This window comes from Chlamydotis macqueenii, chromosome 6 (assembly GCF_036417535.1).
Source record: "Chlamydotis macqueenii isolate bChlMac1 chromosome 6, bChlMac1.mat, whole genome shotgun sequence".
Classification (NCBI taxonomy): Eukaryota; Metazoa; Chordata; class Aves; order Otidiformes; family Otididae; genus Chlamydotis; species Chlamydotis macqueenii.
Window position 1 is genome coordinate 5,624,168 of NC_141561.1, and position 25,513 is coordinate 5,649,680.

Here is a 25,513-nt window from a genome sequence, read left to right on the forward strand (position 1 = left end):
CCCGTGGGACTGGATACCTGGGAGTTAGGGGAATGTGAAAGTCAGGAGGCACAAGATTGACATGGGTGTCTTTGAGAAAGCTGGAGCACAACTTTAGAGAGGCCCGTTCATGGGGATGTAGGGAAGGAAAAAATGCTGCCCTGTGCGTCTCCTATGGAAGAAAGAAAACACTGAACAAAATGACCTAAATTGGAGCTGGATGAATTATCAGTACTCCCTGGGCTTGGAGAAAATAGATCATCCTAAAGGCGCTCACAACCGCTTCTGCTGCCCTGTGTTTCTGCAAATCTCACACCTCGCTCTGCAGCTCTGGGTCTTGAATTGTGGCTCTCCTTGTGGGCTATAAAGCTCTGTCCTTTTGCTTTCCCTCAGTGCAGCTTCTTCCCTTAAATCTTGCAGCAGATATACCATGCTTTGACAAATTCAGAGCTTTCTGTAGCTGTGACAAAAGTGAAAAGCTCAGTGATGCTCATTCTTGGCTGCCTATGTGCTTCGTAAACCAATTCACATCGGGGAAGGGAGACCAAAGTGGGTGCAGAATTTTACTCTGATCCAAAAGCAGGGTAGGAAAGAACAAGAAGTGAGGGTCCCTGGTTTTATCTCTTTAAATTTCCTGTCTGGAGCATTAAGAATATCAGTGTTCACTGCTTCATGCTTGCCTTCTCACCTCTTCCCAAGAAGCCTGTAACAATTCTAACTGATCCATAAATATATACACTGTATTCCATAGCATGTCCTTCAATATACCAGGCATTTCCAGAAGCAAGCAAAATCCCTTTTCTTCCAATTTTTTTTAGGATTTGTTAGTTAAAATAAAGAAAACAAAATAGCTAGTACGATACAAAATACATTTTCTATTTTACTATTTATTTTTCTGGTTTTCTATTTATTAAAGGCATCTGACAATGCCCTTAATAACGTATTTTAGCTTTTGGTCAGCCCTGATGTGCTCAGGAAGTTAGAGAAGTTGATCGTTGTAGGTCCCTTCCAACTGAACTGTTGTATCGTATCCTATTCTGTTCTACTCCGTTCCGTTCCATTATTTTCTATATTTGCCTGCCCTAGACACTGTTGTACTTTGTACTTTTCCACTTGTGGATTCCTCTGGCATGTTTAGCAATAGAGCAAAAATGTTCTGGGGCACGAAGGTGTGTCTCACATAGGCAATAAGAAAGTTCTTCGCTGGAGCTGGGAATGGAGGCAAACTGCTGTTGTAATAACGTGATGGATGAGTTAATGGGGAGGAAATGTTAGTTTGAAGTCAGAAACATACAGCCGTCAACAGTGCTGCTTATATGGATTTGTGGGAAAGTCTGGTGTGTTTGAAGGTTCCCAGCTGGCCGCCTGCCTGGCTGCCTCCCTCCAGGGAAACCGGTAAAAGTAGTTTTAGTGTCAAATTTGAGCAAGTGATAGGTTACTTCTTCTCTACCTTAGCCTATTCCTATGGCGAAAATGAGAGGAGATATTTTGTTTTTCTCACTGGTCCGGTTTTAACTGTCTCAAATCATTACTGACAGTGGTCCATGTAGCATGTATTTTGAGAAAACAAATTTAAAATGAATTCATTAATTGATTAATAGGATCAAACAGTATTCACAATGAAGTGAATGTAAAGACTTGCATAACAAAAGGAAGTATAAGTAGAACCCCTCCTCAGAGCAACACTTTCTAAAAGTGTAGCAGATGGGATGAGGGCACCAAAAACATTGTGAGAGACAGCTCGAAAAATAAAGAAGTGTGGAAAGTTGTTTTGGCAGAAACAACCTATCCGCAGCACTTCCTTTATACCTGCTGTAAGGAAAATGCAAGTATTTTGCTGTTAAAAGCCACCCACATGATACTGCAATGATTTTAAAACAATGAAATGCAACAGGTTTGTTTTTTTTTTTTGTGAAAATATGAGCAGATACACTGTTTTTATTAATTTTCCCTTAATGGATCTGACTTGACAATCTATTGGTGCTGTTCTCCAGCAACTTTTCCTGTCTGTGTGCAGGTCCCATTGTTCTGGTTTAAGCTGCTGGCTGCCTACATCCATTATGGACAGAGTGTAAGCAAGCCAAGTCCCCTTTGTGCGTCAAATAGTTACCACCCAGTCAAAGCTCCTGGCTGCAGAGCATCAGACAAATATTTGAGGAAGAAAATGATGGGTTGTAAAGGATGGTTGATTCATGTTTGCTTAGAAAATGAAATATATATGTTGATTTTGTTCAGATAAAAATATTAAATAAACAGATTCCATCTAAATCATGGGACTTGTTTTTGGAGAGGTGTAATAGATATAAGGCCTGGACTAGGGACAAGAAAGGACAAAGCAAGCTATGGCCAAAAAATGTATTATCTTCCTGTTCCCAAGGGCACAAAAGGCAGAGAAATAGCACACAAACCACTTGGAAAATGGGCAGATTTAGAGAGTGGATGGTTTATCAGCCTCTAGTCAGTCTGTAGATTGTATGGATTACAGAATTTTAGGGATTGCCCAGAGATTATTGCGTGAAACCTCTTTGGCTTTGGAATAGTTGCATTATAGTAAGTGGTGAGTTTGCGTGCCAGCCACATCCATTTTTCTCCCCAAATTTCAGCTTTATTTTGACAGGGGCAGACGTTCCAGAATTGAAGCCCCAGGGCTCAGATGCTGATGCAGACTCTTCTTCATATTCATTTTCATTCTACCCCAAGTAGAACATGATGAATAATGATCAGATGAATTGAAATTGCACACATATTAAACTACAGATTTCTCTCTTTCGTTAGGACATACCCGCTTACTTTTATGCAGCCCCATAACAGAACCTTTCTCTGTCCATTTGCAGGTTATTTTCTGATCCATCTGCATCTAGGTTTGAACAATATCTTCAGATCAACACTTTAAGTTGTTTTCCTCCATCCTTTTCTCATTTTCCTGGAGGAAAAAAAAATGTTGTTGCTCATTAAAATACTATTTTTTTTTATCAACACAATTATTGATACACGTGATACAGCTTGGGGCTGGGAGGTGTTTGAGTTTTTTTAGTTTGTTTTCATGCTGTTTCATGCTGGAAATCATTATGGTCTATATTTCTACAGTATTTCCTCTGGTTGTTAGCATCATGCCTTGTGCTGACGGTATGTATTTAAGCGATAGAAGGACTTCGGTAGTAACGACATGGACTCTGTCTACTGTTTATCCAACGTTACGCTTCCAGTGTAAAATTATTGAGCCAGAATGTATTCCCATTGATCGCTGTGAAGGGTGTATGTGTATCGGTAAATCAAAGAAGCTTTAAAAAGATAGAAAATCAATTGATATGGGGTATAGGAAAGACTTAGATATTGAAACCTTTCTCATAACCTTGGCTGGTTTTTATAACTGTGATCTAGCTGTTTGAGCTTTGGTGGGTTTTTTTTCCAAACCATTGCATCGAAAATGACTGATGTGCAAAAAATGGATGTCTAAGCAGAGCAACAGTATACCTCGGTAATAAACATGTGAGCAACTTTTGATAGAAATAAAATGCTGATTTCTGTTTATTAACTTGCTGAAATGCAATTTTCAAAGCAAGCAGTTTGCAATGAGTTATGTGTCTTAAGTATATTTCCAAAAACAGCTAATGGAAATGGTGGGGGTGTTTTCCTGCCCGAGGTGTGCGCTCACATACATATAAAAGTTTCTAAAGTTTGCAATTTAGGAATAATAGAAATATTTGGTAACATTGTGCCCTATCTACTGTTATTTACAGAATTGCTGCCCAAATGCCACCAGATGAATTGCCAATACAAATGCGCTGTTACCAGGAACGGCACCAGGTGTTACTGTGGCGACGGATATGAAACAGGCAGCGATGGAAGAAGCTGCACAGGTAAAGAGGAAACACGCTGTACCATTAACACCTGTGCGTCAGGTGTTATAATAATTCATCACACCTGACGGCTGTGAGGTGCAGCGAGCTGGCGGTGGGCTGCTGGCTCTGGCCCATGGTGGGCTGGCCAGCAGCGCCGCTTCCTCACCCACCTCCGGTGGTGTTTGTCAGGAATGAGGGTGGGCTTGTGGGGCAGGCAAGGGGAATGAGCGCCCCTCCAAAATGAGTCAGGGCCCCCCTGCTGACGCTTGGACCTCCTGTGCCTGTGCTCCAGAAGTTACCATTTGTAAGTTACTGGGAGGAACGCATCCTCAGTCAGACTGGAGGAGGTGGGGAGTGTTTCCCACTGCTCAGACAAGCTTACGGCTCATTTATGTGAGCCGGTCTCCAGACCTCACTACCAGGAGATCCTGGAAAACTTGGAGAGTTTCGCCTCATGCCCATAAAGTCACACCTAAATTAGAATTTTATAAATGAACACTCCCAGATCATACAACTAGCTGGGAACGTTATTTCAGCATAATTAATTGCAGACTGAAATGGGTGTTCTTTTCCATTTTTGAAATATATGACTTCTTAATTCTCTATCCAGGTATTTGTTTCTTGTTTCACTTTTTCTCTTTTTATAAGTGAATTGGAGTTCCGTTGCCTTATGTATGTGCTCACGACCAATCACTCTTCTCTCCAAGTAATAGTGCTAAGCCAGATTCTTCATAAATATAATTTATTATAAGTTCTTTTGCTCGATGGTTGTCATGTTTTGTGATTGAAAATATATCTGAGGGAATAATTTCAACAGCAGGTTTTTAAAATGTCAGTTTATTACTTAAACCCTCAACCACTGTTAAATCGCATATCTTGTTTTATGGTATTATGCCTATACACCCTAGTTGAGAGAATTGTTCTTTATTACAGAAATATATAGTTTTTGATGTAGTGGATGATGGTTTAATGTAGAAGCTGTGACAGTTCATTTAAGGAACTATAAGACATTGCCAGCATAAATAGGTTGAGAAGGATAATCAATTGTTTCCTGTCTTGAAATGCTGCTTCATTCATTGACCCTGATAACTACTGGTCCCCAGTACTAACAAGAACCGAAATGTCTCCCTAATGTGATGTAGACATTGGATACTACTTCAACAAATGAACGTTTCATCTTTCAAAATTAATATCTATTAGACTTTAAAATTCCTAGCCTTCTGTTTGGCTACCGGAGCAATTTCAACAGATAACTTCTGTGATAAGGTCATGCCTTGAGAAGGGAGAAAATACAGAGCATCATACTGACATAATGACTTAAACTTTTCTCTTAGAATTCTGATTTTTTGTTGAATTTCTTTCTTTTCTAATCCTTAAACAAGATCTCGTTTGTGTCCCTTTAGATTTCAATGAGTGTGATATGTATGGAAGCTGTAGCCAGATGTGTATAAATACAGACGGATCATACACTTGCAGCTGTGTGGAGGGTTATGTACTTCAGCCTGATAACAAATCCTGCAAGGCCAAAAATGGTAAGTTTTAACATCTTCTTACCTTAATAAAAATATTTTGTGTTTTAGTCCTCTCCAGAGGACAGATGTGAAAAGATACACAAAGACGAACACCGGAGAGATGGTCTTTCCTTCACTTTAATACAAAGAGCCACACAACAACCATAGAGCAACTTTTCACATATTATGACAATACTCCAAGGGAAATATTAGACTTTATTATATGTTTATTATTAATTAAAATGAAATACTCAGTTCAGCCAAGATTAGAACAGTTCCCATTCTCCCTGTTCATAAATAAATCAAAATTTTCCTTACACAAACAAAATAGGCTGTTTACTCTGGGAAGAAAACAGAGATAGTGAGAAGACAGAGGAAATGATTGTGAGGTAATTGTGCCCTTAGGATAAAAAAAAGACATGAGATTGCTTTGTCCTTGCAATACCCCCAGAGGTGTACATATTCACACAAGGCTTTTTGTTACTTAGTGCATGTTTTCATTAGTAATAGTAAATTGCGTATTTGAGGAAATTAGTGAATTTTCTTTAATGAAGCGATATTGTACACAGTATTTTCTAACTCAGCATATTGAATAACAGTGCTTCTCTAGTTGAAAACCTAAGGAGTTCCTTAAGCAATTATTAAACATCCACAATGATTCCACACCCAAGTACACAGCTATGTTTGTTATTTATTTTTTGAGTCTTCACTTTATAGTTATTTTGCCATCAGAAAATAGGAAGATGGACTTTTTTTTTAAGGCTTCCTCATGTAAAAAGCATTGCTAAATATGTTCTGACTTGAACACCAGTAAGAGCTACAGAGTTTTTTATTGCTTGTACCACGTTTTGTATTGATCCGCACAACATAGCTGAGCAATTTTTAAAAATCAACAGTGAAGTATTGTGAGATAAGAAAGTCTGTACAAAGTAAAATTATTTTAATATTCCTCTTCCTCTACTCCATGAAAATCAATAACACAATTCTAGATCAAGAAATCCTCATGGTGCCAGTACTGGGCTTGAGATGAGCCTTTCAGTTTCCCTTCTTAGATCCAGCAGACTGTGTAACAACCGAGTGTTGCACTGAGCTGTCAGTACTCTGGTAGTGTTGGTGAAATGAATCAGATTAACAGAGAAGAACTAATCCTCTCTCTTAATACTTCATCGTGTTTATTTTACAGTAGTTTTCATCTTTTCTGTTCTTTTCAGAAAAGAATCACTAGTCATTAATCAGAGATGTCACTGCAGGATGGTACAAATCAAGACCACGGTGCTGCAAAGAAATGAGTGTTGCTCATTACATTGGATTTGTGTGTAAACACAACATTTCCTTGAATTAATGCGGGGTTAAATTATCGATATGGTGAATATTTGGGTCAAATACTGCATAGGGCACAGAGGTCAGAAAGATGCCTGGGCACATAATGAAGGTGCTTTTATTGCAGAGCTCTGCAAGAGCAGCGATGACTTGTAATAGCTTCTGTTGCTTCACTGGGCCTGACTTACGGTGTGGAAAATAGTGAAGCTTCCATATACCGGCAGGTCGCTTTCCTACATGCTTACCATTACCATTCACAGCTTCACTGATCATACAAGTTGCTTTTCACAGGTTTTAGCCTTGTAGGATAAGGTTTGAGCAGGGACAAAAGCAAGGTGTGGCTCTGCACGTATAGACTGGTGAAAAGTATCTAAAATGCATGATGGATCATAAATCAAAATGAGTTCACGTCATCTCGTTGCGCAGGGAGAGAGGTACTATCCTACTATAAGTAGGGTTATTACTTCTGAGACATGAAGAAATCCTGCTACTTATTCAACACTGGGAAGTCTTCAGCTGGGATAGGACATCCAGTGAGAGGCACCACACAAGGCTGTTGTGGATCAGTAGAACAGAATTCAAGAAAAAAAAAGATATCTAAGTGGAGAAAAAAAGAGCGGTTAGAAAAATTATCTTTTTTTTTTTTTCCTTAAAAAGCCTGAAGAGTATAAGGATGGAAAGAGCAAGCTATTCGTTTTGCCTACATTTGACAAAAGTAGTTGTCAAATAGATAAAGAAAATGAGCTAAAGAATATTCTGTTCTATGTGTAAAAGCTATGAAAGATAAGAAGCAGCAGTAGAGGGTTAGGTTGGGCATTATGTAAAACTTTCACTGTTAATAACAGCAGATCTGCTAAGAATATGAATTGCCGTCCAGGTTGAGATCCTAGATACGGCACAATAGGCAACATCAGACTGTCAGCCCTTTGCCACATCTTACATGTCTCTGAAAATTGAGTGGGAAGTTTCTGAATATGTACAAGTAGAGAAGTGGGAGGTGCTGGAGGCCCCACGTACGGAGCAGGTGACGCGTGTTTGTGAGCCCCGGTGCAGAGGACAGATGCGGTGGCCACTGGAGATCACCAGCAGCTCCTGCACAGCCTTGGAGCCCATCCCCACAGTGTGGTAGGGTACCGTTAGCAAAGAATTCTCAGAAGCTGCTTTTTTCCTACGCTTCAGGCAGCCAAATGCTTCGCTGTGAAGGTGGTAAGGTTTATCCCTCATTAAATTCTGCATTTTCTTCCTCAGCTCATTTAAATAACTTTGGAGCTGGAAACTTTTAGCTGCACAGTACCTTTGGGAAGGATGTTAAAATAGATATCAAAACACCTGGGGGCACACCGTGTTTCTTTCCAGACTTTTTAACCACACTTTCTTTTATGAATAAAGAAGCATTTAATGACTTCTTCTGAGGTGAAAATGAAACAAAATACAGCTTTACTGAACAGAGTTTTAGAACTTCTTCGTTTACCAAGTTCGTATACCTGTATCGCAAGGCCTGCATTTGACAAAAAGAATATTTAAGGATACAAAATGACAGAATTGGAAATTTTTGGCTGAGGAAAAATACCTCATCTTTCTTCCAAAACTTCCCGGTATGTTTTACATCTGCATAGCCTACCGAGAGAAAAATATCGTGGGATAAGGAACATTTGCCTATAGATAAAGCAGGATGAACTGATAATGATTAAAGTCAAAAGCTTTTTCTGATATTTAGAAAACATTAATATTTTAAAAATTTATTTCACAACACGGTTTTCTTGTTAAATCTCACAGAGTAAAGTTTTGAGGCTTTAGAAATAAGGCAGCCTATTTGTGGGGTATATTGTGGATAAACATTGATAATTAATTTAAAAATAAAATTAGACTGCATTTTATTAAAAGCTACTAAATGTTTTTCAGACCTTTATACAATACATGTATTGGTAAGAGGAAAGTCCTTATAATTTGGAATGCATACCTCAGGAGAAGAGTTTTTAAGCTGTCAGTAAACACAGAATTCTGGGTTTTATCCTTTTCGTATCATTTTAATGGGAAAAAAAAAAATGCTGGCATTTTTGAAGCCTTTTTTCCAGGTGAGAAGTAGGACTGTTGGCAGAACAGGACACCTTAGTTTCTGATTTGTTGTGGCATCGTTTATTGATCTGTGTTTTAGACAAGATCAAGGAGGGGGGAAATGCAAGTCCCTCATCTTTTCCACTGCTCTATCTTAAACATAATTGAAAGGAAGATGCTTTCATTTTAGTCAAGGGGGATGAATCATAAAACTTTCCTGGATTAGAGAGCTATTCACTTCTTATCTTTCCTATAAAATGAAAAAAAAAAAAAGGTAATGAAAAAATAACACACATGATGTCCAGTTATATGAAAAGCTACTGTCAGCTCCCTGTAACTCATCCTAGATCTGTCCACTGAACTTTTCAGCTCTGTAGATTCTGTTCTTGAGAAACAGCCAAGCAGTTTTTGTGAGGGAGAAGACCCTTTTTTTTTTTTTAATCTTTTTTGTTTTTCATTTGCATTATACAATACAGAAAGATGCTTTAAATATTTTTATGGGTTTTGTAGGAACTTCTAATATTGTTTGTATAGTTTTATAATTAAAATCATTTTATTTTTTTAAATAAGTAATTATGAAATCAACCTTTATCAGAGCAACACTGAAAAAAGTAGATTGCCTGCCTTACTGTGAAAAAAACCTGATTAACTGATTATCTATGGGCTGCTTGAAAAATATAACTTCAAGCTCCCTAATCTAGTTTCTGGATAAGTTCTGCCGGAACGCAGATGTATTTTTCCTGTGTAAAAGTGCCTGCTGAGCAGAACCTCTTAGCAGTGCCACCAGTCCTTAGATTCCTTTGTCTGCTGCCAGGGTTGATTACAGCTGTTGCTCAGGAGATTTGACGCTAGTTCTTTTTCAGAATTCCCTTCTGTCTTAGGCATTAATACTAAAATACAACCTTTCTCCCGAGTTTAGTGAGGTATTAAATCCTCGTTACGGCTTTCAGTAGGTCACTTCACAACAGTGCAAGAAGGGATGTGGTTCTCTATTGCAGCCCTGGACAACTGAACAACCGTGCTGGCTTTGTAACTGCAAACAGCTCCTGTGTAGCTGCCTCCTCTTGGAGGCTTTAGAGGTTGCAGAGAGTGGAAATATCTTAACTTAACACAAAGTATACGAGCAAAAATAATAATAAAGTATTTTTCACACTGCTGCTGGTTTGGAAAGGAGTGATTTAATCCAGAATTAATCAGCGTTATTATTTTGTGGGACAGGAGGAGCTGAGCACAGAGCATTTTGATGGAAAAAGAATCCCAAAACTTAGCAGGATGCAGATGCAACCACACCATTTTTACCAGTCTGGGAACTCTCAGGGGTGAGTGGGTGATAGAGACAGAAGCTCTTCAGTCTGGCTGTCTTCTTCTGATTGGCAGCAGAAGTTTAAAAGAAAGGGAGGAAAGAGAGATTTACATACACCAGCCACCCGTTGACTGCAAATGGACCTACCTGGCAGATTTCAAATAAAATTGCCTACTAAGAACCCCACTCCCTTCTCTTTTGGAAAAAGCAAGTCTAGGGAGCTTCGCTTGTGGCTTACATGGCAAGACATTGTTTCACAAATAAGTTCAATCCCTTCAGTTGTTAGGTGTCTTCTGAAATTTAAAAAAAAGTGGATATACGTGGGTATGACTGATGTATTGGTGGAAGTGAGCGTGAGGCTGGTGAGGGCAGTCAGTAAGTTAGAAACGTAACGCAACAGAAGTCTGGGTTTGCAGATGTCAGCGTGGGATTTCCTGGGGAAGGAAAAAGTATGTTACAAGGTAGAATATACATTACGGAATGAGAAACAATAGGAAATGAGTAAATGAAATCGTCTTTAGAAAGAATACATGCTGATCCATTATAGCAAAGAACTTTTTTACATAACGAAACAAAAGTCAGTAAAAGAGAGATTTAAATAAAATAAGATAGTACTAAAGAACAGAATTTAACACCTACTTCTGTGGATTTGTGTGAGACCACTGAGCACTGTGTTCACTGAAACACTTTTTTTCTCTTTAATCAGACTTACTGATTAAGTATTATTTGTCAAATCCTTTTATTTATGCTTTTTTTCCCCCCTGCATTTAGACAGCTGGAATTGCTTAGTAAAATTCTGAAAGCTTTATTAAGTAGAATGTTGATTGTAAGTACATCATTTCAATACAGCATTTAAACACCGAGTTATTCCTTTGAATACAAGCAGATTACATTTGAGTGAGAGGTCTTAACTTGACACAAATATTTTTCCCATATGCTTGCAACTGCAGTGTAAGTTTCTATGTTTTAGAGTAGGTTTTTTGTTGTTGTTGTTTGGTTTTTTTTTAATGCAGCATCCAAAAGGTTTCCCACTTGTTAACATTATTTAATTTAACAAATGAACGGGACAAAAAGACATATTGTAGTGGTGTTGACCATGTTGTAAGGGACAACTCTCCATTAAGTAGTTCACATGAACATACCTCATTGCAAAGTTAGACATGACTACTATTCCTGTTAAACCTGAAGCAATTTTTAGGGTCATCATATCTTCCTTTCTCAGGGAATCTTCTCATAAGCTCCTACATCAGCTCAGTCTTGGTTGGAGCAGGACTCTGAATGCTGAACATCTAATAACCTTGACAGGCTTGAGGGGTAGGCCCATGCAAACCTCATGAAGTTCAACCAGGCCAAGTGCAAGGTCCTGCACCTGGGTCGTGGCAATCCCAGGCACAAATACAGGCTGGGCGGAGAATGGATCGAGAGCAGCCCTGAGGAGAAGGACTTGGGTGTGCTAGTGGATGAGAAGATCAAGATGAGCCAACAATGCGCACTTGCAGCCCAGAAAGCCAACCACATCCTGGGCTGCATCAAAAGAAGCGTGGCCAGCAGGTTGAGGGAGGTGATTCTGCCCCTCTGCTCCGCTCTTGTGCGACCCCACCCGGAGTACTGTGTCCACTTCTGGAGCCCCCAACATAAGAAGGATGTGGACCTGTTGGAGAGAGTCCAGAGGAGGCCACGAAGCTGATCAGGGGGCTGGAGCACCTCTCTTATAAGGACAGGCTGAGAGAGTTGGGGCTGTTCAGCCTGCAGAAGAGGAGGCTCCAGGGAGACCTTATAGTGGCCTTCCAGTACCTCAAGGCAGTCTAGAGAAAACATGAGGAGAAGCTCCTTAGCAGGGCCTGTTGTGATAGGACAAGGGGTAATGGTTTTAAGAGAGGGAGGTAGATTCAAAATTGATATAAAGAAAAAGAAACGTTTACCATGAAGGTGATGGAACACTGGCACACGTTGCCCAGAGAGGTGGTGGAAGCCCCATCTCTGGAAACATTCCAGGCCAGGCTGGACGGGGCTCTGAGCAACCTGATCTGGTTGGAATGTCCCTGCTCCTTGCACGGGGGTTGGACAGGATGGGCTTTAAAGGTCCCTTCCAACCCAAACCACTCTGTGATTCCATGATTCTAGTAGCTGGGGAATTTTTCAGGAACCAGTTTCTGTATCCTCTATCTTTAACACATACATCTATCTGATTATTTTTTTTTCCAGCCAATTCACGTAATATTTTATGTCAACAGCAGTTCTTCTTTATAAATTGTAGCCAAGCAATGTTGCCATGCTGTTTCTAATGAAGAAGCTTTTCCAGGGAAAAAAGAAAAAGAAACTGCTAGCATATGGTTTTGGTTATAGATGTCCCTCTGGCAGTTCTGGATAAACTAGGACCTTATTTCAGTTTCAAGAACTAGTCTAGATCTAGAACAAGATGTCACTCAAATTTCAGCAATTTATGAAATACACCACATACAACAGACTCCTCATCGTACAGAGACCAATATTCATTTGCAGTTGCTTTAGTCAGATGTGTCATTTCTAACCAGCCCTGAATGTTCAAGACAGTAATGCCATTAAAGATACACCTAAAGCAAGAGCAGCTGCTTTTGGGCCAAATTGCACTCATCACAGTGCTAAAAATATTTTATCTCAATGAGAGTCTTTTGTTCCTCTGTGTGGATTACTTGACTTTTAAATTTTTTAACTTGAACTGGAACTTTTTTGCTGTCAGGCCACTCCATTGCATGACACTTTCACCTTTACAATCCATGGTGTTCGGCCCATCATCTGTGAGACATAGCCAGATTTCACTGCATTGGATTTTTTGTTAGGTTGGGTTTTGTATTTCCTAGCAGCATCCATGCCTGACTTTTTGTCTTTTTCTACAAACTCTAACATGAAGATTACCTTAGTATTTTACGTGTAGTCCTAAATTCTGCAGGTTTTCCTGGCCTTCATTCTTTTAGAAATGCCAGTAATCTGGATAGAAATAATTTTCATAACTTGTATTTAATTTTATGACTTGGGCATGAAAAATGTTGCAATAATGATACTTGGAATTAAACAGAAGCTGTGGGGCTAGGGTAATTAATTTTCTTTAATGATGTGAACCATTAGAACAGCAGGATAAAATAGACTAGTAATTTGGAATATATGATAGTTATGAAAATAAAAACAAAACCAATTTATTATATCTCTTAAAACATGCAGGTAAGAACATTAAAAACTACATTAAAGATGAGAAGATAAATATGGTATACACAGTTTGTTAACCCTTTAAATTATCTTTATTTTGTTTTTAGAGCCTGCTGATAGACCTCCGCTGCTTCTCATCGCAAGCTCCGAAACAATTGAGGTATTATATCTCAATGGAAGCAAAGTGTCTGCCCGGACCCCTGTAAAAGGCTCAGCAATTTTGACGCTAGACTACAGCTACAAAGAGGACACCATTTGTTGGATTGAATCAAGAGATCTTTCAAGTCAGCTGAAGTGCACCAAGATAAGCCAAGCTGGGAAGTTAGCAGAGGAGTGGATAATAAACATTGCTCAGTATCTTCACAGTGAGTATGGGACAGTGTTTTAGCAAAACAGTGGTGTCTGTCTTGGGGAACTGTTTGCAGGAGCCTTCAGAAATATTTTGGGGATTGCTGTTGAAAATAGTCTTAAGGCATTAAATATTGCAACTCATACTAAAGCACTTTTCTGTTTGTCACTCCTATATATAGATATATTTTTTTCAGTATGAGTTGTACTATTTATATCTATGCAAATTTTCTAAAGATGTGCATTTTTATAGGCTAAATATAATGTGTGGAAGTTACAAAAACAGCAATGCAACAGAAGAAGTGTAAAATACTTCATTTTCTCAGCAAAGTAGTGTTACATAAAGCTTGAAAATCATTCTTTGCTGCTGGGACAATATTAACAATGAATTAGACACACATGCTTATCACATCTTCTGTCAACTATCACAGATATGTTAGTTCTTGAAAATAACAAAATATTTCCTGACTTACTGGAAATAAATTCCTGCCCTTTTTTGCAATTAAGAAGAAAATTTTAAAAATGCCTGAACTCATCATATTGAATTAGTCTTTGACACCGCAGCATTATTTATCAATTAGCTTTTCAATTTGTGGGATGCTGTTGTCTTCTGAAGGAGATATTCATCCACTTCCACATTGATATGTGAACAGACTGCAAAATAGCATGCAGTCAAAGAAATGCAATTTTATTCATCTTTCACAGAAGAGTTGTCCACAGATCAGCTTATAAATTGCAGCACTGAGGTGGGTAATGGTGGTGTTAATAACAGGTTTCCAAAAACTCAGAACTGGAACCTCCACTATTTTACATGGGACCTTTTAGGTAGAGATGGACATCAAAGAGTAGCTCTGAAGGGATCTCAGAGTCTCTGATGATCCAGCTCGGGAATATTCACATCAGAAATGTGATTATAAATCTCACAGGTGCGTGTCAAAGCGATAATTCTTCATAGAGATTGTGCTTTGGACTATCAACATAGCCGTTGTAATATATGGTCATTTCTGTAGATTAAGGGTGAGGGCAACTAAACTATTTTCCTAATTATATATTTACTCTAATAAAAAAGTAAAATTAAGAAAAAAAAAAACAAAAATAAGGTTTGGGATTTGGATTTTTTGGTTCGCTACTCATTGTGACTATACTTCTATTGGAGGACTCTCTTTTCCTAGATGTATAGGTTTTTTTTTTTTTCCTTTTGCCTTCTTATTTTGTTGAGAGTTTTGGGTTTTTTTTACTGTTGTATTTTAGAGGGCTTTTCATACTTTAGATATCTAAGAGCCCTAAGAATCTTGGTGGTAATATTTGATTGTGCTTTTTAAATTCAGTCTGTTATTGATATTTTATTTTATTTTCCTTTTAGTAAGAACAATTAAATTAACTACAGCCCTTAGTAAAATTTGTTTTGTATTGAACTGGATGTGTGTCTGTTCTGTCACTGATCTTCATCATCAGCGTGGACCTTAGCACTATGTTTTGTAGTTCTCCACCAGTTCTCTCCTGCATCTCTCTCCCTCTGTTCTCTGCATGTGCAGAGAATTGCTCATCTCTGTGGTCTTCGGATCTGTGTTAGTGCATCTGTTTGCAAAATTAAAGCTGTACTTTGGGTTTGAAATGAACACAGTGCCTGGAACTCATGAGCTAATAATTTTTCATAGTGCTAGTACACATCAGCCTGTGGTCTTTAATGTTTTTCTGAAACTTCACTGTAATCGGTGTTGTTTAAATGAAGAATAGAAATTCCCATGGACATGAATCAACTACAGACACTTGTTCCAAATTCTTGTTTAACTTAGATTTGGGAAATAGTGCTTGGAGGCTTAGAGGACATTGCTTGGAGTCAGGTTTGGAGCTCTGACTGACAGAATTCAGCAGCTTTAGCTGTGGTGGTGTTTGTGTCTGGCAAACACATCCACAGATGCTCTTCTAGGATTGCTGCAATGGAGCATTTTTTTTTGTCATTTTGTGGCTAGTGCAAAATTGAATTTTAATTTTAAATTCTTCCTTTTCTTCCCTCCACTTTAATTACCTATCAGATAACTTCTGCTATTTCTCTTCATTATATAGCACTAGATCTGATAAGGCAAATGAATTCATTTTAACTCTCTGTCAATAATTTCAGACTGAGTATTTTCAAGTGCAATTGCATCTTCTAGCAGCTCAAGCCAAATAAATGGTCATGGCCATGGGGTTATTCACATAAAAATGTAAGCTCTGTTCTTCTTAGGAAGCGTTTTATTCCGTGCATGTGACCAGAAAGAGGATATTCCTAAAAGTACTAGGGAAAAAAAGAAGTGTTCTTAGAATTTTTTTTTTTTTTTTATCCCAGTCTTCTAATCTGTTCTTTTTGTTAGTGGAAGAAAACATGTTATCTGCATATGACAGATGAAAAGAAACTTCTTGCTTCTTCTGTACTACTTCAGATTTAATCTAGCTGCCTTCCCTAGCCTGTCCTACCACACGGCACGGGGGAAGAGTTGCTCCGAGGCTGGGAACAGATGGCGGCCATGGAGGGTCGGTACTCTCCAGTGGGAAGTACTTCCCTCTCTGCTTGTGGAACCCAGCACCCCCTACTTGCCCTCATGGTCACAAGCCAAAGCTGACTTTTTGACTCCCCCACTTTTTTTGATGTCATTGCTGGGAAGACCATAAGACAGGGAGCCCAGAAGTTTTGACCAGGATCAACAATGTCGGGTTATATTTTTGGTTTTTTCCATGTTTTTTGTTCCCCTAATTTCCCTCCTCCCCCTACACCCTGATCTAAACCAATTCCCAGTAGCAATGAGCCACAACTGCTAGTGCTCTGCTATTCAGAATTAGCTTGGCATTGTTGAGGCTCAATCATTGAAGGAAACACTAAGCCCTAGGGATGAGGTTTCTGTCAGCAACCTTCCTGTGAAATTGCTGTGAATATTCATGAGAAATCAAAGCAAAGTTTGGCTTACTCAGGAGGAGAGCAACTGTGAAGATCTTGGGGGAGGCGTTTATTCCTACGTAAAGTCTGCCCAGAGTTCATCTCCAGACAGGCTTTATAAGCTGTCATATAGCTGTAGAATGTGATTTTTCTTTTTATTCTGTGATGGACAGCCCATGCTTGGAGACCTCCTAAGAAGATGAACAGAAATGAAAAGGCTTCACAACAAAGGTCATTTACACCTCAAATGGCACTGTAGTAGGGTTCAGAGCATCTGATACAGGAATGGGAGCCAGAATGGTATGTGAGAAGAGCATCCTAAAGCAATATCACAGCATATTTGTCCTGTATGTGGCATCCACTTGTGACTCCTAGAGCCCTGGCTGATCTTACATTGCTGTTTTTGCATTTCTGGGAAGACTGGACAAATGCTGTTTCTGGGACGGTGACCTTTCTTACCTTGTCCAAAGGTGGGATTTTTTAATAGCATCCATATCTCATTCCTAAGTGCTCTAGACAGAGCAATCATTAAATTTACAAAACTACAACACTTTTCTAAGGAATTTCATGTTTATTCAGCTTGAATTTCCCATCTCCTTTTAGTGCTCAGTCACTTAGTCTCCTGAGGCCCTGCAGTTCTTCTTTGCACAAAAGTTAAGGTATAATCTAGATATCAGAGATCCTTGCACATATTACAGACATCTAAATGTGAGCTGTGAAGGATCTGTCTGCTTTTGTTGCATCTCGTGGATACAGTCCATTTGATTTGACATGGAGGACTGTGCTATTGCCTTGAATAGTGTCCCTGTAACATTGCATTATGTCGTTTTGAGGAACAAGTTTCCATGGCAGATGCTCTGAATTGGTGGCGTTTCCCTCCAAAGTCAGGTTACCTGCACTTAATCCCTTTTGACATAAGAGCTATTTATTAACTGCTTGTTTATTGCCAAGAATTGAATTTTTCTGTCATTCAAAGATATTTTTTTCTTTAAGCTTTGTTGATTACCCAGCTTCCACAATTGATCTTTCGTTGACATCAGAGTGTTGCTTCCATTCTTAGCAAAGCTGATACGCTGTTTATTTTCTTTTTTATGCTTTTCAGCAGTCATGCCCTGGACAGTTAACTCTCAGATTGATTACAGAAAACAAAACGTCTTATCTCAATGGCATTGCTCAGTGCAAATTTGTGATTTTGGATGGTTTTTAGACTTCCATCTTAAGTAGCTTCATAATTGTCCTAAGAGTGGGACATGGCTATAGCTCTTGTGTCTTCCTTACATCCCAACCCCTCCTTGGTAGCAAAAGTCTTGTACCAGGGAGGAAATCCAAGAGCAGGCAGGATCCCACAGTAGCAGAAAGATTTCATAAATAAAAAATGGACACTTTGTCATAGTACCAGTAACCATGTGAATTTATCTTTATCAGGAATGATGCTGAAGGACTCTTCCTCTCTGTTAAATTGAATTATTATACTCCTTGTAAAACAGTAACTTTTGTATTTTGTTACAAGGTTTTGAAGATAGAATAAAATATTTGTGGGAGCTGTAAAGATCTAATGTAAAGATAAATAGGTTGCCACAAATATAAAATGCACACTTTTGTAGTGAATATTTTACAAATGCATTTATATCCCCAGGCAAAGGAATAATGAAATATCAGTTAAAAAAAAAAAGTGGAATTAAATAATACATGTTTTATGGGATTAAACACACATTTTCCCATAAGCCTTTAACATCCATATGAACCATGATGGCTTCATTTTTTTTTTGACGTCGTAGCCACTGCAACTGTTCTGTATATTATGATTTTTACAAAAACTGAACTTATTCTGCTTCTGTAAATCCACTGTGAACTTTAGTAATGGACAAATGACCAGGGAGACACAGACATTTGCATAGCACAGCCTTCTCTGAGATCAGGAAAGATGCTCCCTCATTCCTCCGATTCCAGCTCTGGCTGAGTAGTTTCTTCACTATCTGCTGAAATCAGAAAATCTATTTTTCGTAACATGCCTTAAATGAAGCAAGAGCAGAATGGCATTGTGTTTCACAACCAAAACTTGTACCCCTTTCTGATCCCATGCAGGATCTAGGCAGCTGTCTAGCTACAGCAGTTTTTAAAAGTCCTCTACTCTGTATGCTACAGCTTTCAGGCTCCTGAGACGTCCTCAGTATTCACAGAGCTTGTCTTCTGCCTTGCTTCTAAGGAAGGAGATGCACATAGGAGATAAATAGGGGGCATATAGTTGTGACGTGTCCCTTTTGGTAAAGTTGGTAATGAACCTGAGGCTTTGGGTGCCCGCTCTTAGAAACGGTCTCACTTGTCCCAACCCCTGTCAGTATCAGTAGGGACTTAATCCCATGTGCTCTGACTTTACCCTTCTGTATCAGATGCATTGTCACACAAAAAAAATACCCTCTGTCTGCTCTAGGTTTTTTGGGGAAGCAGCAGGAATGAAAAAAAACGTACTTGCATATCTTATGCAATGAAAAGCACAAGTATTATGGGTTGTGATCTAGCTGGTGGCCTCTACTAATTGTTGTGTTTTGCAACTCATGATTTGATCTAATACTGGTACTGCTACAGGGTAAAGGGTAAATAGAGATAATGCTTTTCATAAATGAATAAGAAATTGCATTAAACCAAGTAAATCTGAAATCAGAAGCTAAGCGCCTGATAAAATAACAATTCCAGCATCTTTCTCACTGCTTTTTAAGAAATTCTCTAAGGTACATCCCTTTAGGCTCTGGGCTAGTCTCACTAGAGACTCCCTAGAGCCTGGATATTTCTGTGCTGTGCTGTGGTTTGCGATGGAGGCACAGCAAAAAGTTTGTGTGGGTCAGAATAAAATAAAGGGCTTGCTCTTGACTTAGTACTTTATCAGGGACTCTTCCAGAAAGAAGAATTGCATATTTGCAAAAGTTGATAAAACTATGATTATTATTTGCATTGTGATGGACATGACAACTTAAAACCAGCATCTGATTTTGGGGTTTAATATATGGTTTCTTTTTTTTTAGTTTTAACTTCTTTGAGTGGCAGAAGCTCAAAAAGTATCTCATGTTCATAGAAATATTTTTGTCTTCAATCCACAAAATTTACATTGTGGATTTCTACTGAGAATGAAGCAAATTTGATTTAAAACTTTCTTTTGACTTCAACTTCGGAGTAGAACTTGAAATGCTGAAAACCTTATGGATCATGTCAGCATTATGAAATAAATAAAATGGAAGAACAAATCCTATCCTTCTCAGTATTTGTCAGTTAGGTTAAATAAAATAAAATCTTAGTTCTGCTTTAAAATTTTTAATGATGGTTTTAGTGAAGCACTTACTCTGAAATTGAAAAATTACATGTAACAAATCTTTTAAGCAGGGTAAATCACTTTTGCTAAAGTCAGGCTTAAGCTATGTAAATTTCTTAGTTCTGGGAAAAAAGCATTTTAATAATTGTAAGTAATTACATGAGAAGAGAAGGACAGAATATGCAAAAGGGTCGGTCTGTTTGTGCGAAGCTGAGGCCCTGCATTTTATCAACATGTCACAGAACAGCTACAGTTTGATGTGCTGGGTTGGGCATTCACCACGACAGGTCTCGAGCTGATGATAAAGTTTGGATTGTCTTTGAATGTGTATTTGTGTAAAATCTCTGTCACACTGTATAAGCAAAAATAATCAGCTGATTGAGGAGTGTGTGGGGATACCTGCCACGCTTTGCATTTCCAGAGACACTTGCTCTTTTAGGCATTGAGACCATGTGTCTTGCTGCCTGTGGGATCACTCACCGCACAAGTAATTTAACATTAGGGTGGGCAAAAAAATATTGCTACAAGGAAGAGAAGAGCCTATGTTGCAGAGGAGACCCGGAGAAGGGATGCAATGCGTATTCATGTCTCTCCTCTGTATTTCTTTGCAAGTGTAGAGACAAATTCTTTGTGCTGTTTACATGAAAGGAGGTGTGATTGAGGAAGAAAGGCAATATGCTGGTAGCCAGGAGACCACTGTTTTTTTTTTCTGAGACTTCCAGGATGACATTTAGCAAGTAATCTTGTATTTTCCCCTCTAAATGTAAAATGAGAACAACAGCATTTCCATATGGCATAGAGATGCCGGGATGTTTAAAAACTGAAATGCTAAAGTGCTGGAGGATACACAAGGTACAAGTGATTGGCACAAAGCACACAAGACTTCCGTGGTTGAGAGGAGGTGGGATTATGGCCTCATATCTTTCTGAAGTGGCTAGTTTCGGAAAGGGCTGGAAGCTTTCTGAAAGCAAAGTTCAAGTTCTGCAAACATAAGACCATTGAGTTTAAGCCATATTACTGGAAGCAAAAGCTATTTGAGTTTTATGAGACTTTTTAATGGAATTTATGCTGGCATTCCATTTCAAGATGATGCTCAGGTAGACCAGTACTTGGATCACACCACTACTGTGATGAAGATAGAAATAAATAAACCAAAAACGTGCAGTATACTGATGTCTGGTTGAAAATGGATAGAAAAATAATTAATGCATAACTCAAAACCCATGGGTATTTTTTATTATTATTTCTTGCATTACTGGAAATAAGTTAGCAAGAAAAAATAACTTTTTTTTTTTTTTTAAGTGCATTAACGATGCCTGTATTTTAAGTTTGGGCAGTTGTCTGTTTTGTTGGTCAGGTCACATATAATAAATAACAGCCTTCTCCTCAAAGATTAATACATTGATGTTGAAAAGATGTAATAAATGGAAGACAAAAAGAAAAGGACGGATAGGAAGAAAGGGAGGATGAGGTAATGATTACATGAGTATGCATTTATTATAGTCAGTGGGCAGTCAGGGTTGATAGGCATGAAGGGTTTTATTTGTTTGTTTTGTTCAAACTCTAATATGAGTGTCATTAGGGGATGTTGTACAGTGGTTTTGAGCGTTTTTCAGAAGTACAAGCATGCTGAAAGCATCAGGTGATGACAGTGATCCTTGGTGAAGAATTTCATTTTTAGAGGGAAGGAAAAAGATGAAGAAAATAGCTTAATGTTCTTTAATATAAGAAACAATTTCTTTTTCTTTCTTTAGCAACCCTAAGAAAAGAGGCTGTCATCTCATCTAGTGAGGTACATGATATGGTTTTGTTTCAGGCATACAATGTGGAACAGTCAGGTATATATTTGCTAACCATTTATATTTTCTATAACTGAAGATATTGTTAGATTTTTCTAGTATTCTCTAAGTCATAATCCTCAAGCTAGATTTAAATTAGACTCCGTATGCAGATTTTAATTATATTATAAACCAGTTCTGTAATAAAATTTATTTTAGCTATTTTCTTAAAAGTATAATGTCTTCTCTTTTTTTCCCTAATATGTTTGAGATGAAGATAAAGACTTTTGTGTCCAATATGAATATATCTATATATCAGAATGAAATACTGTACGGTCAGTATTACCTTCTGATTAAAATTGAATCTCATAATGCCCCTTGGGGAAAAGAAACAGATTGATTTATAGCACTAGGTCATATGTACTGCATATTCAAATTGTCTAGACCATGTATAGCAACTATAGTGGGGTCAAAATGAAATTATCTTACAAAATTACGATCTGTATTTTACCTGCAGGAAACTACAGCATTCTCCAGAGCCTGTGAATCAGTGTTGTTTGACAAATGTTAACTTCTTAAAAAAATGTGCACTGAGTCTGCTGTGTTGCCTAACCCTGTTCAAACTTTCTCTGGAAGTAATTTTCCTTAAATACTTTGTATTGCAAAAGTAACTCAATATTTTATTGACTTATCTCTAAAATTGTAATAATCTGCTTAGCGTCTTCATGGGAAAATGTTGAAGTGACCTTATTTTTGTGTGACGATGGTTTATGAAGTTCATAATATGTGCGGCAGGCAGTCCTAGGAAGGTGGAAGGTTGTAGACTTTTGCCTTTGGTGGAAGGTGGTTAAATGAGGTAAATGTTACAGCCTAATGCAGCCACGTCATGGTCCCTGCAGCAGTTCTCTTAGTCCACGTGCTTGATGGGACACCTATTGCTGCTGAATTATGCTTTAATTTTAACAGTGGATGACTTAACTGCTTTGAAGTAAATAACTGGGTTTGATTTACAGTCTCAGCAGATTTATAAGAAACTTTTGACTGTGCAGTTAAAAAAAAAAAAAGAGACTTACAGCTATGTACCTCTATAAATCTGTCTTCATTGTTCAGCATGTATGCAGGCAACTGAGACCCCATTACAAGTTTACAATCACTGGGCAATGTGTTTGATACTCAGTAATGCAGAAATTAGGATTGTTACGATTTTTGACTATTCTTACTTGTTTCTGACATGAGATTGATGTCAGAAAGTTCACTCCTTATAAAAAAAAATGATAGTCAGGATTAAAAGATAGAGCCATTCATAAGGCCCTTACTTCATTGTTTAACACTTTTTCCTTGCTCAGTTGATCTTGGTGTCACAGCCAACTCCGTGAGTGAAGACCCAGAAACAGAAACATCTCTCTCGTTTTACTCATTCCAGAAACTTGATGCATTTTGTGGTAGAATCATTCTATAACACAAGTAAAAGAAGAAATACGCTAAAAAATTCAGGACCAGATTTTGCTACCCTGCTTTAAAATTCCTGGCAAAGGCACAGACCCAAACATAGCTGGAATCTGCAATCATCACATCTCCTCTGAATGCCCTGTAAACAGAGGGATTTGTTAAAAGAGGAAGATGTTATTTTTTTTTGTTGTTATTGTTCTGTAGATCCCTGGGTTCTCAATAGGAGGAAGAAGTTTATCGTTAAACCCACATTTCTCTCTCAGTACCCGTTCAATGTTCAACCTTAGTCAATGTTCTATGGTATGTCTGTCTTAATAACGCTCGGTTGCCTGACTTCCATCTGTAGCCTCATAGTAGCCTAAGAAACTAAGCCATAAAAACCCTGAAAATGTCTAGCTTCTGTAGAAATACAAGAATTATACAACAGGACTATTGCAAGGCAAGGTGTAGGTAGAACAGGGCCACAGAGTAGGCTAAGATTGTCTTCTGGGCTGAGCAGAAAACTTACATAGCTATCTGCTGTACTGCTTAACAGGCCCCAAAACTGGATTCTCTGGCCATATCCTATCATCAGTGCTCAAATATTAGTTCATAGGTGTGAGGACCAAGCGGGATGTTGTAGGCTGGACCATGTCATGGTCTTTGTGGAGTCCTTTGAAAGATATGGAACCGCTGATTTTAGAAACTTGTAAATCACATGAAGTTTCAGGTGTTGGATCTTCTCTTCTTGATAAGTGGTCTGCATCCAGTAGAACAATAAAAATCTGATTTTAAACAGAAATGCCCATACAGAATAAGTGCTTAAACGTGCTCTCTTCCATACCTTGTTGGAAGCCGAATGCTTGAATCTCTGAGTGACCGGATAGACTCCGTCTCTGAGAGACTAGGTGTCTTCATGAGCTATGAGGATGCTTTCATTAAGTATTCATAATATTAGATTAGGCTCATATTTTTGAAAACTCTTCAGCTTGGGGAAACTGCTATTGTCTAAATGTTCACATTTACAGATTTTTAAAGCAGTATCTTCTAATATCCTGTCGAGCTGGAAGAATACCAACTGTATATTTTTTCAATTTATTGAAATTTAAATTATGTTACTCAACAAACAAGAGGAAAAGCTTTATTTTCTTTTGAGGAACTTGAAGTCTGGATGCTTTAAAGTGGTTATTTAAATTTAGTGTGTTTAAGTTTTGCCTTATACTTGTTACAAACAGTATCTGAAAAGGCTGATTTAATTCAAAGGAATTAGATATTGGAGGATGAGTCATTTGGAAAAGATGGATGGATATTTTTGTTTGATTTTTCATTTTTAAACATATGCAATAATAACTCAGGACATGGCTGTTAAAAGTTTAGACACCAGTGTGCCTAGCTTATTGAATGGTGACATTTTTAATAAAAGTCATAGTTTGTAAATGGCATTGCAGGCATAATTACAGCAAATTGCTGTCAGTAGAAGGGGCACAGAAAAATCTATGCCAGCTTAACTTTCCCAAGCCACAGTGCCAGTATAAGGTTGTCTGGGCTGCTAATTAGGAACATTACTCTCAGAAGAAAGGCACAGCAAAAGCAGCGCTTCTTTCACAGCCTGTCATTTAAGCAGATTTTAACTGCTGTTTACCTGGGCTCACCATCACTGGCTATTTTAGAAAAAGAAAACCTTGCTGCTGTTTGTCTTGTTATTCAAAACTTGTCCTTTTACTCAGGTTGAGGCAAAAAGCCAATCCCCCAAACTGCTTGCTTTAGTTCTTTGGAATAAAATTTGTTGGTTCTTTTGCAAATAAGTAATTTTATCTCATTTTTTTTCTAAATAGTAAATTAAACTAAACAGGTCTGCCCATGGCCAGCACTTTTATCATTTGCCTACTTTACACAATTCACAAAGCCTCACCTACTAAAATCTGAGATTTCAGTCAAAAAATTAAAGCAGCTTTCTAGCTGTGGAGAAGTAAAATGCATGTATGTAGAAAAAAATACACCCTGAAGACTGAGAAAACATAGGGAAAGGCAAAATAGCTCAAATATGTCATTCCATTTTCATTTATTTTTTATGTTATTACATTTTTAATTGTTTTGGCTTCCAGATTAATCTGTTTTTTTTTTTTCTGTTTTTTTTTTTTTTTGTCCTAATCTTTCTTTCTGTCTCACCTCTTTTAACTCAGCAGAAAGCAGGAAATGCTTCCTTAGTCAAAATAAAGTGAAGAGAACTCTTACTTGGTCCAGGCTATTTTATGAACGCGAGCCCCAGAGGAAAACAGTTACTGACATAACAGGTTGTAGAGCACACGGGTGTGAACATGCCGAGGAGATCTGCAAGTCTGTTGTCCTGGCCTTTGGGGGAAGAGGGACCAGAAGGTGACTCTTCCTGGCACAGGGTACTGGAGCAGTTCCGCCCTTGCACTCCCGTATTGCACTACCATTGGGGACTGTACTGACATCTTCCATGTGCTAGGATGCTCGTTACAGAAATTTTAAGCTCCTGAAAGTTTTATTACAGCGATCTTCTCTTGCGTCTCCGAGCATTTAT

At 38.2% G+C, this 25,513-nt stretch overlaps 1 protein-coding gene across 1 annotated transcript in view; it reads left to right on the top strand.

Annotated features, from left to right (window-relative positions):
- Window positions 1-25,513, top strand: part of LRP1B (LDL receptor related protein 1B) — a 579,931-nt gene that overhangs the window by 234,951 nt on the left and 319,467 nt on the right. The window contains exons 6-8 of the mRNA XM_086750558.1: window positions 3,720-3,839; window positions 5,225-5,353; window positions 13,301-13,558. Of these exons, the coding sequence (XP_086606684.1) occupies window positions 3,720-3,839; window positions 5,225-5,353; window positions 13,301-13,558 (507 nt within the window). The remainder of the gene's footprint in view (window positions 1-3,719; window positions 3,840-5,224; window positions 5,354-13,300; window positions 13,559-25,513) is intronic.